Source organism: Clinocottus analis, unplaced genomic scaffold (genome assembly GCF_023055335.1).
Source record: "Clinocottus analis isolate CAN_PGR_092001 unplaced genomic scaffold, fCliAna1.0.p SCAF_21, whole genome shotgun sequence".
NCBI classification, from domain to species: Eukaryota; Metazoa; Chordata; class Actinopteri; order Perciformes; family Cottidae; genus Clinocottus; species Clinocottus analis.
In genome coordinates, this window is record NW_027175943.1 from 7,052,506 (window position 1) to 7,065,069 (window position 12,564).

Genomic DNA, 12,564 nt, shown 5'->3' on the forward strand with positions numbered 1-12,564 from the left:
AATACGTTACAACAGGATATGGTGAAAACACAATAGGCAAACATCAGAGAAAAGTACAGAAAGCGTGTGACCACTGATTAACAATAAATCTATTTGTCAATTGGAAAAGAATAGAATACTAACATGATGAATTAAAGGTGCTGTGATACATTAAATGTAATATTTAGTTTATTGTGCATATCAGGTGGGTTTGTCACTAAGTGTGTGTATTCTCTCACAATGTAAATGTAGTATTTTATCTATCTAAAACTAACTTTGTCAGTGTGTCATCTGGCGCTGTGCTCGTTGCAACGGCAACAATACAATACCATGACTTCATATTTACTTTAGCATACTTACCTCTCTCTTCCTGTCCTCTTCCAGGTTCAATGGTCTGGGTGACTTTCATGTCTCCTGCTTAGTTTATCTAAACTCATGTAAAACACACAGTATCTGTAAAGAATTCATTGGTTACACCGGCAATGATATTGAAATATTTATTACAGCTTATGAAATCACTGCTTCTATTGTAAAGCAGACCAGAGCATACAGAGCACATCCACTGTTTCTGGGCCAAAATTTATTTGGCACTAAAATGGACAGAGGGCTAATGAGGGATATTAACTGATAATTAAAAAAAATAAATTGATCGTTCCGTCATTTGGAGGTCCTTCGCTGGCATCGATATAAAAGAGTTCCAAGACCCAGACAAAACTTTTGTCATAGCTAAGTGATGAATCTTAGTCAGTAATTTATTTGTTGGCAAACAAGTTTCACTGTTACAACAAATATTAGTTATGAGGTCATTCAACTTGGAAACCGTTACAAAAAGGAATAAATAAGAAGCCATAATCATAGCCAATAATAAAAACTTATCTGTACCACTAAACTTAGTTCCATCCTCCATTTGATTACTGTTTAGTAAACAGATAAATAAATATATTTTCTCCTTGAGGAAGAAAAACAAAAAACACTTCCAGTTTTTCCCACTCCAACAGCTCTTTCTTTAATAAGTAAAACAACCATCTTTCTCTTTTGTACAAGTGCCTCGTGCTCATCAATGTTCAATTTGTTCCAGCTCTCTCTCGAAGCACAAGTAGAGATGCAGAATGCACTGTGAACCTTTCTGAGGGACATCTCATGATTAACTTGGACTTGTTCTGTCTCCTTGCCGATCTGTGAATCTGAGCTCTGCTATCTACACAGTAAAAAAAAGGGAAAACAAATCTAACTGAAACAGAAAGTAGACCTGGAAACAGAGATGAATATGTAGCACAAAAATGCCAGCACGATACGCATTTTGTTGTGATATTTTTTGTGTTATTTTGCTTGTATTTAGATGGTCAATTCTTGTGATGAAAGAGGAAAACTAAAAAAAAAAAACAGACTGGTACCAGAAAACCAGAAAGGCCAGCACAACAGAACAAAATTGCTCCTAACCACTACATTTACAGAGACAAAGGGTTTGCTCGGAACAAAAAAGAAAAAGCATACTACTGTGTGCAATGCTAGTTATCTGTACAATTACATAGAAATATCTCATAATTATCTTATTAGTTTTTTTCTCCCTCTTTTAACAACTGTTATTACAGTAAAATGAAAGAAAAAGAACAGCTATGCTTGAAAGCATACGATCAATAATTCCTTCATGTTGTTCAAAATGTGTGTTTTGTCTTTTTTTTGTCTTTTTTTCATCGAAGGGACACTTCAGCAAACAAAATGTGCTGCAACTCACCAAAGAGGAAGAAAATCTTTCAAAAAAGCAATATAGATACAGAAGTATAATAAAATAGTCCTTTTTTTTAAATTTCCCATTTATTCTGGTGAAGTCTATAGTTTAGACTTGTATAGTTTGGGGCTATGCAGTTCATTCTGACTGTCAGACTATATCTCTGAGACCTACAAATCCTGTGTGAGTAATTGTCTCTTTTCACACCGAGACAAAACACGCCAAACCACACAGGGTTGGAGGGGGGAACACAACATCAACAGATTCCCGCAATGGTTAACCAAATATAGTCACACATCAGGCCCCATACATAGCAATAATATCCTGTTCGTGGTCAGTAAAAGCGAGTAGAGTCTTTTGCTCTGCTTCAGTCTTCGGGGCACAGAATAAAAAGAAAGGCTACCACTGCCAACGACTGAAGGAACAAGGGGACACGGTGAAGAGGACTACGGTAAGAGGAGGGACACTGGAGGCTTGGGGGAGTGTTGGGCCTATAGGCTGGTAACCAGGTGCGAGGGCTCCGGCTGGGCTTCTTCTGGAGATAGATCCTCTTTGTTTGGGGGCACGATGAAGCCATCGCTGCTTCCCCGCCCTAAGTGGTAATAGGAGTGCAGCTGATGGAGGTGGTTACGTGAGCCCAAGTTGGGCATGCTCTTGTAGTAAACGTCGTCCGAACTGGCCTCTGGGCTCTTGGCGTCCCCGCTGTCCTTGGAACCGTCGGCAGGTTCTGCAGACACATGTGGCAGGCCGGGCAGCATGGGCATGCTGGTATAGAGAGAGTCTCTCTGGTGGTTGTGGCTGGGGGATGAGCCCTCGTCGTCGGTGTGCTCGTTATTAAGTAAGGGAAAGAAACTTTCACTGTTCTCCTGGGGGATCCTCCTTCGAGACGAGGAAGTGGTGGCGGACGAGAAGGGGTGGTGGGGCAGAGGAAGGGGTGGCGGCGCTGACTGGTGGAGGTGATTGTTAAGGGTGTCCACCGCCTGCAGTGATGGGAGAGGTCTTTGAGGCAACAGGGGGACATTGGACTCCTCGCGGATTAACTCCAGGCCCAGGCCTTCGTCGTGGTGTGGACCAAAGGTGGAGTGGTCGTCCAGGCTCAGCGCCACACTCATGCCCATCCCCATTCCCAAGCCCATCCCGTAGCCACTGTCTTTGCCACCGTTGCTGACATTATTGACCAACTTATTCATAAGGTTCCGGTTCTGCTCAGTTGAGCGCTCGTGGGAATTGTTGAGGTAGGAGGGGATATAATTGGAGGTGAGCTCTTTCAGGATCTTCTTTTCCAGGGTGGTCTCCTTGTGGTTATAACCCCGATCAATGATCTGGACGCAGTCACTCATGTACTCGGCGCTGGCGATGCTGTAGCTGTTGCCATGGTTACCATTCAGTGGTAGAGTATCCATGACACTTGTATCCCGGGCATTGTTCAGGATTCCCTCTGGAATGACAAACATGGATTGGGTTGGGGGGTAGAGTGGGCAAATGGGAAGGGTGAAATCTGATGGGATTTAATTGCAACAGCTAAATGTCTGATGCTTTTACAAACACAAATTACACCCATCAAATTCCGTAACCCTTTTATTCTGAAATATGTCCTGAACCCCAAGAACTCTCAAAACTGAATGTCACTCACACTTCTATAAAGTGCACTTTGTGGAAATTAAGACCCGGTATTATTTGCATTAGCAAAGGCATAAAGCACAATACAAAAATTAATATCCTGTAAATATGATCATAGACACTTACCTTGTTACAAAAACATTTTCTAAAACCCAATTTCACTTTTCATTATTCTAGAGCGGTGCTGAGAACACTGATATATGTGGGACACAGAACAACACAAAGCTCAAGCACAGCACAAACACACAAAGCTCATGCACAAAATAAATTTAAGCAAACAAAAACAAAACACATCGCATGCATTTAACACTTAAAGTGAACACAAACCACAGCAACAGCTGTAACTTTGGACCCCAGCCATATTGTCCCATTTGAGCATCGCAAACGTAACATTGTAATACTGTAATATAAATATTTCGTAATGTCTGCTTTGCCGTTGTGAACATAACTGGTCCTCTCTCTCTCGACATGAATTATTAAAACATATCAACCAAAACTGAAAGGAATGAGACTTTCTGTTCTCTCTATTTTATCAGTTTGACCAAGTATATGCCATCAGCTTCAAAGCATGATTTTTGACAATAATTCAAACTACATCATACAACGCTATCCAACCTGTCAAGCCTACAAGTTTGACCTTTTGAAAACTTGACAAGACTCATTTATGAGACCTTTAAAACATATGTTGGCTTGATCAAAGTGAATAATAAAATATAATGAAATCAATGCACGAACAAAGGCACGGGTGTTCAATATTCACTGATAAGAATACAAATAATTGTAAATTGGAAGGCCCTGTAGAGGTGCATATAAATGGTGATTTTGAATTCCACCAGAGTGTGATACCAAACGGTCCCATGGATATTCGCCTGTAAGAAGCAGCAAACGCCTGAAGTCTTTTTTTACATCAAGAAGTGCAAAGTATAATAAGCAGTGAAGTCCAGGATGTGATTTAAACTGATTTTTACAGGTCTATTTGAAATGGTGAGGGCCTTTGTCATAAAAGAATGCTATTACTTCCAAAGGGAATGACATTTTGTTTTCATTACCCCTTTGTCAGCATCGAGTGAAAAGAAAGTAAAGCCAAAGTCAATTACATTTGATAAGCAATGTTTAGTTTGACTCCCATACTTGTCTCTCTGTAGGGCTCTTTTTGGGACAGCATGAGGGGAAGGAAAGAAGAAAAGAAAACACAATAAGCATAACAGTGACAGGTAGAAGAGAAATGTGCACATACAGTATGCTGATGACGCATCAACAAAATGCTGCTGCAATGCAATCGTTTTATATTATCGTGCAAATATTGTGTACCCACAAAGAAGAACCACAAGATATCAAAGAAGAAAATATATTGAAGTAAAGACATTTTGCAATGACTTTTTGGGGGGAAACAGGGCAACGGCAGTATAGTGTCAAATACACCAGAAAAAAACGTTTGATGCATTTTTATCCTTCTAGAAATGTCTTTAACACCTATGGCAATGTAGGTGAATTATAGTGCTATATATAGTCATAGGCTTTGATGTAGTACTTGTATTGTATACATAAATTACCCCCTGAATTACCCCCTCAATTTAAAAAAATTCTCCTTGGGGATTAATAAAGTACTTTTCATTTCATTCATTCGGATCAAAGCTCTGTGAGTTTTTATCTCAGTTTTACAGACTCACAAAGTTACAGCGTTCTCATATTGACTGCCGAAAGTTGAAAGAAAATAACAGCTCTGCACACAGAAAAAACATATATTTTAATAGAGTGATCCCAGATTCAAATAATTATATGTTTAGTTTCGAGTACTCAAATCTAACAATTGGATTAATGTTACATTTAAGTACCAATATATTGACCCACACCGTCCCTAAAAAGCTAAATAACGGGTAGATCAAATTTACGTTGACTTAATAACCTTCATTTGGAATATATAAATGAGCAATTTTTACAATTAAAAATGGCCCAAAAATTCCAAAATGGAAAGGCAATTTATTCTTTGGAGTCAAAAAACAGAACCAGTTATGGCTTAAAATGGAAGGAATTATATTCATGAATACACTAAAAGAATGAAATTGATGGTAATCCTCATTTTTGCTTTTTAGACTATCCTATGAAATATAAAGTAATTCCATTTTAAATTTAAATATCAGATCTAATTATAAATTCATCACAAACAACAATGTTTGACGATCAAAAAGGAAATGCTCAAAGAAGAGAGACAAAGGACATGGCACACAAGCTGACAACATTGGAGCACATTTAAAAATAAACGCCTGGGGATGTATCTAGCTACCAATAGGCACATAATTTTCGTCATTTTCACAATGTCTATTTTGGCCAAATGTCTGTGTGTGTACTCTGTAACTGATCGACATGGCCTGACCAGAAGACTCGATACACCCCCAATGAAAAACCCCACAGCAGAACAAACCTGTAGGAGTTTTGCGACAAAGCTATAGTTTGTTCAATGCTAAGACACAACACCTAGAGCAGTGTTTTTTTTTCTAATCAAAGCCCTGTAAAAACACTCAAGGGTGAACACTGGTATTTCAGCTCAGTGCAAGTCTGTTACTTCAAACTCTCCAATCATAAAGTTGCTTTCTGTTTCTGGGCATGAACAAAGATGTGAAACCTCACAGTTTCTCCAGGACCAGACAGGAAAAAAACACTGCCCTAGTCACAATGTTAAAGAATGAAAAGAAGCTAGCACACCTTGTGTGTTGTACATGCCCAGAGGGTTGTTATAGACTGCCGATTCCCCAAGCAATGTATTATAGGGATTGTTAGTGCCATGAGGACGTAGGAGTGCATTAGGTATAAGATGGTTAGCCATAGCCCCTGGAGCAGCCAGAAAGAGACAGAGTGAGACAGAAAAAAACAGAAGAGAAGAAGAGCGTTGAGACAGAAAGAGGTAGGTGGGTAGATAAGTTGAGATTTGGACAGAGAGAAAGAGAGAGAACATACATATCAGTTGGGCAGATGCAGCTGAGCAATGACAGCCATTAACACCCAAATGATCACATGATCATTAACGTAAGGGGTTTTGCTACATGATCGTGGCAGAGCTGAACTGACATGGCTAAAGGGCTCGATGGAAAGTGTATAATTTGTATTGTTAAAGTTCTAATATGCAACAGTTTCCTAAAAACAATGCATCGACCGATACAAAAATAAACCCTCTCAATCATCCCTTCTAACCCACTTGAAGTGTGTGGCAGTGTCTGCAGCTGCAGGGTCCCTGCCCTCTGAGTTTTCTCTTTTCTTCAAATTTCGCTGATCTCAGGATGTTTCTGGGTGTCAGTAAACAACGTTTGGAGCCCACATGCGGATGTAACGCCTAGCCAATAAGCAGGGTGTGCAGCCTGTTCTCATTCCTAAATCAAACACCGCCTGATACAAAGCAATGGAAAGCGGGTTGTTATATCGCTGTGTGGTTTTATGTGCTTCTGTGTGTATGCGTATCACCTCCCAGTCTCTCTGCTGTGCGATATATTGGACTGTGTCAGAGGCCGAGTGGAGACACAGATGGACAGAGAGAGCAGACAGGCCGCAGCAAGATGAAACATGCCTCTGGCTGCATTCAATCAAAATGCTGCACCTACCCATAGCTTTGGGAGGAGGTAAGGGTGGGTTTATTTGTGCTCTCGAACGCAACCGTTCCAGAGCACAAATCAGAATGATGTTTTATTCTTCTGATTCAGAGCTTTGTTCTCACTAATGCCGTTCCCTCTCTTGATTCCCTCTCGAGCCCAGTCGACCACCAGTCACCAGTCGACCACTAAGTCACTCTCGCTCGTTCTCTAGCTGAGCCAGAGAGGAGGGGCACATTTTTAATGCTGTGTTTATAAAAAAGCAAGCGAGAACGTGCCTACATATTATACGTGTAATGCCAGCCATTAGTGTTAAGCCTGTTTCTGTGCTCCACATTCAGGCAGCATACTGGCGTTAACAGACATAAATTATAAAGAAGCATCGACATGGCCAACACAACACATACACCTTTCATTTCTACACTCAAACAAGGCACAATACAATAATCACTCAGGACACTGTTTGGTCTTTGAGGCTGAGGGAATGAAAAAAAAAAAATAGAGTGCTCTCAATTATTTTAATTGACTGTTTTCAAAACACCTTCCCTGAACAGAGATTGCAATGGTTAGCTTTAACTAAGAAACAGATTAAAGTGGATGTGATGCATTCATGAGCATGACTGAGAAAAGTAGTAACTACAACAATATTAAGCAGGAGGCAGAGTTCAAGTCTCTGAGGAAGTGCCTTCTACTTGCATTAATGCTAATGGCCAGCAGGGGGCAAAAATAATGTTTATAGAAGTCTATGACACAATGACTTCTCACTTGGTTTATTACCTCATTAAACACTGTACACATGGGTTTATGCTCTCAAACGCTGGCTTCAAGTCTGTTTCAGCGCCGCACGATGTTCATTTAGTAGATGATGACATTTTATTCAACTAAAAATGTCTTATTCAGCATTCAGTTGTACTTAGCCCCACTCTCGGATGTATGGACATGACCGCAATCAATTCTGCTGATCTCGATATTGACCATTGGTTTGTTTACATTAGATTGGAATATCAAAAATGAGAATTATATTGTTTATTTATATATAGTCCAACAAAATGACTCAACGTGACAGGCCTAGTGACATGTCCTCTCTTTAATCAAGATAGTTATTCCTTTAACCTGGCTTCCTTCACACAAACAGAGCTTCGGCTCATTTTCTATTTGTGAGACACTTGTCATCGGATACTTGTTGCTAGGATCTTGTACAATTACACATCAGTGTCACAACCACATAACATTACACCAAAGACACATTCTCAGTCTGAGACCTGTGTTTAGCTGCATATTTGAGAGCTGCAATCTTAAACATGAATATTGGGCGGATTCCCTGATGTATTGGTTTGTCTTTGCTGTTAATAGAAAACATATATTTTCAAATGTCTGAATACATTATGCTGGATATCAGATATGCCGGAAATATTCACATTCATTTCCTGTTCACAAGACCTGTCAACATGAAATTATGCTATTAATTCTAAAGCAGCAAATGCAAGACTCATGAGGACAATACATGCGTGTGCTTCCAGTACACTATGCCACATTAAGTAAATGTCTTTTATGTGAGGTATAAGTACACAGCAATTACATCCTCTGGCAGTGTGTAGTGTTCTTTTATAATGCTCCAAATCTGTCAAACAAATTAAGAAATATTTGTATATTACCTTGCGACACTTCCCATCTTTTAAAAATATCTTTATTGACATTTTAAAATAACAATAGTGCCGATGTAGAGTCTCATTTCAGCATTAATCAATATTTAGTTTTGAGTTTGGTATTTATTAGCCACATTATAATTTAGAAAAACAGAATGTTTTTTTTATCTTTTCAAAAAGTAATTTGTTGTTGCTGTTTGCCCTAATTGCAGTCTATGTCATGAATACTAGCCCCTTTTGAATTCTCCCAGTGACAGATCCCACACTTATTGTGTCTATGTTGGATAAATTGGACAATTTCCAAAGCTTCACTGATTGCACTGATTGTGTAGTGCAATAATTCCGGATAAATTGAACATGCAATGCTATCAAGATGATTGCATGCCTTTGCTCTCGTGAGGAATGCAGCAAGAGTGTCAGCTGCAATCTTGCTCTCAGGTGCCAAATGGGGGGGGGGGGGAGGGGGGATGTGGGAAATCAAAAGGACAAATGAGCAAGAAATAGTCACTCCTCAACTCATAATACCGTAATAACAACAAAGGAGCATTCATGGATAAGTGGAATTCTATTTGTATCTGTTCCTTATGATACTTGTGATGGCTGGACACCCTCTTCACTCTTGTGAGTGTTGTCTATCAAATCCAACCTGGTAAGAAGCCAATGGTATAAAATTGCATTCATAATTACTAACTCCGCCTTTCGCCTTTATGGAAGATCTCTGTAAGCTTTTCTTCAACTTTGCTACAGCCCCACCTCCTGCCCCAATTTAGCCTCCACAATGGATCAAGACTGTGTCTGTTGATGGTGCTAAGCTGAGTGTCTAATTATTGAGATCTTGACACTTCTTCCCTGTGTCGAACATTAATCCATCATTGTAACTATGCATTAGTGTCGACGCAAGCAGGCGCCCAGAGCGAATTTAGAGAGCAAGCAGTGTGGAACTGGAGCCCTCCATCAAGAGATGCGATGAGTGGGGAGAGTGTTAGGGATGGATGCCAGCCAGGGCGGTATTTGCTACTCGATGTCAGATATAGGCTGTGATCTATTTTCTCCGAAGTTAACTCTATTCACTGCATCGCTGTCAGCTATGGTAAAATACTTTTTTATTAACGTGTCTCTGAGAGGAAATTCCACTGAATTGATTTTTTGTTTGTATTTCAGCACTTTTCTTCAGAGTCAGCCCAGTTTCCATGTCAAGGTATGTGCAGTCAGAATTGCACTGCTTTACACAGCCATATTAAATGCCCCAAAACTAGAACTTTTATAAACAATTTGATTACATTACATTCACTTAGATGTGTTTTTCATTGTTTGAACTACATTAAATCGTTTTTGTAAACACCTTTAATTTACTAGAAGGTAGAAATTATTTGTTGATACTTTGAAGCAGTACGACATGAAAATCAGGATTTTATCCTTTCCTTTCTTTGCCTTGTATTCATTTCCACAATCGCTTGCATACAGGCCAAGCTATTTGAGTCATTACATTTAACTTGCTTTTATATTTGGTGATAATTAACATTTCCTCTACTTTTTCACTCAAGGTTTGTAGTTGAAAGCTTTGCTTTAAAAAAAATTTAAAAAAAAGATTTTCATAGTTTTGTGTCTTATTAAATGGAAAGTGACTGCAACTACAAAATAGGAAATCTTTTGTGAAAAACCGTGTCTTGCATTAGTAATAATCCAAGGTGAAGGCCGGTGTATTAAGAGAGATTCAAGTAAATATTTGCTGCAGGACCAAGTACCTCTGTTAAGTGATGCAGAGCTGTTGATGTCGCCGGTCATGAAAGAAGACTCTGACTGTTTTCTGACTGTGTCATTCCACATTCGACGGATGCGACTCTGCAGGGACAAACAACAAGTCAAAACATGTTAGAATTCACTCTGAACATTGTCAAAAATATAGCTAAAAAGTGACAGTCTGCTCCTGAAGGACAACTTAATTGAAAGAAAAATCAACCACATAAGCAGCATTGTAAATCTGAAAAGTGCTATTACACTTACCTACTGTTACGCACAAAGGGTAAGGTATGAAGCAAAAACTGTAAGCTTTTTAATCAAGTTTTTAAACCATAAAATATGTCAGCCGTGGGTGTAAGAAAACTCCAATTAAAGATGAGCACGAGCACTGAGATAGGTGAAGTCAATAATAAAGTCATCAGTCAAGCTCTCAGAATCAGTGTCTCAGGTTTCAAATGCTCAATCCAAAAGAGTTCATCCTGGTTAATTATGTTGGAGTCCCCATGGGCTGTTGCACCAGCTAAGAATCTGGGTATCCAAGCTATCCGAGCTAAACACTCTCGATCCTATGCCAGACGGGCTTGGCAGAGGACTTAAGAGATTTTACGATTGAAAAATGGATTGATGATGGTGAAAAGAAAATATTTAAAAAAATGTTTATAATGAAATTGCTTCTCAGTAAAAATAAATAATGCTATTTTTTGTGGTTGTCAACATTTAATTTATGTGAACAACATGGAAAATATATCATAGCACCAGGGCCCAAGAGTAAAGTCACTCAACGAGGCAATGCTTTCAACGGCTCAAACCGGATTGAGCTTAACTAAGTCATCGTCACTGCCACCATTATTATCTAAACATGGAGCAAATGTCACAGCACCATCACCCACCTCCTGAAATTCTCTATATTTGACATTCAGACCATGAGCATCTTTTTAGATATGAAAGTTGAACCATCGTCTCAAAGGACGTGAAAGAAATGCCCACGCAGATGTGTTATGATCAAAACGGCACTTCCGTGTCACCCCCAGGTGACACACAGCTCTTATAATCTAACAGGAACATATACTGACACAGACGATTTCATTAACATATTGTACGTCATCTTGTCCCCAGCAATGAAGACACAGATGGGTTGGAAATGACACCGCTGCTACTTCTTGTTTTTGGGACGGATAAAAACTTGAACCATTCGTAGCCAGCGGGTTCGAATGTACTTTGCTGATTACACATTCATTTAGATGCCTCAGAGTAAGCAATAAACAAGCACGTCTTTCTGAGTGTTTCCATTCCTGTCTTGCTCATATAAAGCGACTGAGCATAAGGGTTAAAGCCATCTTGTCAAAGCACTGTGTATAATTAAACGCTTTGATCTGTGTGCAGAACCAGCTTGTATCGTGGGTTGCTACTGCATGCTTGACTCTAAGGACTATTTATATAACGGAACACTGGAAGGCAATCACAATCTTTAGAATATTGAAATTATGTTCAATTACAGTGTATCATGGCAATTCATCCTATACATCAGGTCAATGTGGGCGGAATCCGTTAACAATTGACTCTACAAGGGGACACAATTAACATATTTTGGCAGAGAGTGTCCAATCTGCATCTGTGGGCATGGACCACCAGCCAATATACTTTAGTAAGCATTGCTGTACTAATGTGCAGCCTGCTTTAGTGGAAATTAATTGCATACGTACTATGTACTTATTTTTTTAGCTTAACAGACTCTACTATTGCCTGCAATCACTTCCGAACAAGGACATATGCTGACATCTAGCACGCATACTTAGCAATCTCTAAAATGCTTTCTCAAAGGTTTTAATAACTTGAGCTGCGGTCGGGCGACGTGCAACACATTCAAGTTTTCTTGAAATTCTGTAAGGAGGTGCACATCTCAAAGATTATTATGTAGGAATAAGTCGTCCTCACTGTGCCAATATGAATTCATATGTCCTGCGAAAGAAGATACCTTTAAATGCAGCGAATCAAGAATTAAAACAAGGAAAACAAAAAGGGGAGTATAATTTCGCCACCTGAGACCCAGTAGAGTAACGTCCTGGAGCACGAGAGGCGGTGCCTTTCCCAGAGCCGATGGAGCTGTCCACACTTTTGCCACTGCAGCAGTGAGTACGCAGGCATTTCCCATACTCCTTACGCACCTGTATGAAATACAAGCAGTTACAGTTAATGCAAACTAATCACCCGACCAAATCCAAGGGTAACAATATCATAGTTGGCGCATTTTGGAGATGCTTTTCTGGCA

General features: G+C 39.5%; 1 protein-coding gene across 10 annotated transcripts in view; it reads right to left on the reverse strand.

The window, feature by feature from the left end:
- Positions 1–488: 488 nt before the first annotated feature.
- The window catches only part of LOC137792478 (adhesion G protein-coupled receptor L3-like), a 203,274-nt gene continuing 191,198 nt past the window's right edge, over positions 489–12,564 (reverse strand). For 3 of the 10 annotated variants that reach the window (XM_068588183.1, XM_068588185.1, XM_068588182.1), the window contains 5 exons: positions 12,335–12,460; positions 10,301–10,397; positions 6,032–6,157; positions 4,460–4,477; positions 489–3,146 (listed from right to left, as the gene is read on the reverse strand). In XM_068588183.1, coding sequence (XP_068444284.1) covers positions 2,200–3,146; positions 4,460–4,477; positions 6,032–6,157; positions 10,301–10,397; positions 12,335–12,460 — 1,314 coding nt within the window. In that variant the 3' untranslated portion in view covers positions 489–2,199. Of the gene's footprint in view, positions 3,147–4,425; positions 4,478–6,031; positions 6,158–10,300; positions 10,398–12,334; positions 12,461–12,564 lie in introns of all 10 variants that reach the window. The other 7 variants (XM_068588192.1, XM_068588187.1, XM_068588189.1 and 4 more) reach the window with 5 other exon arrangements.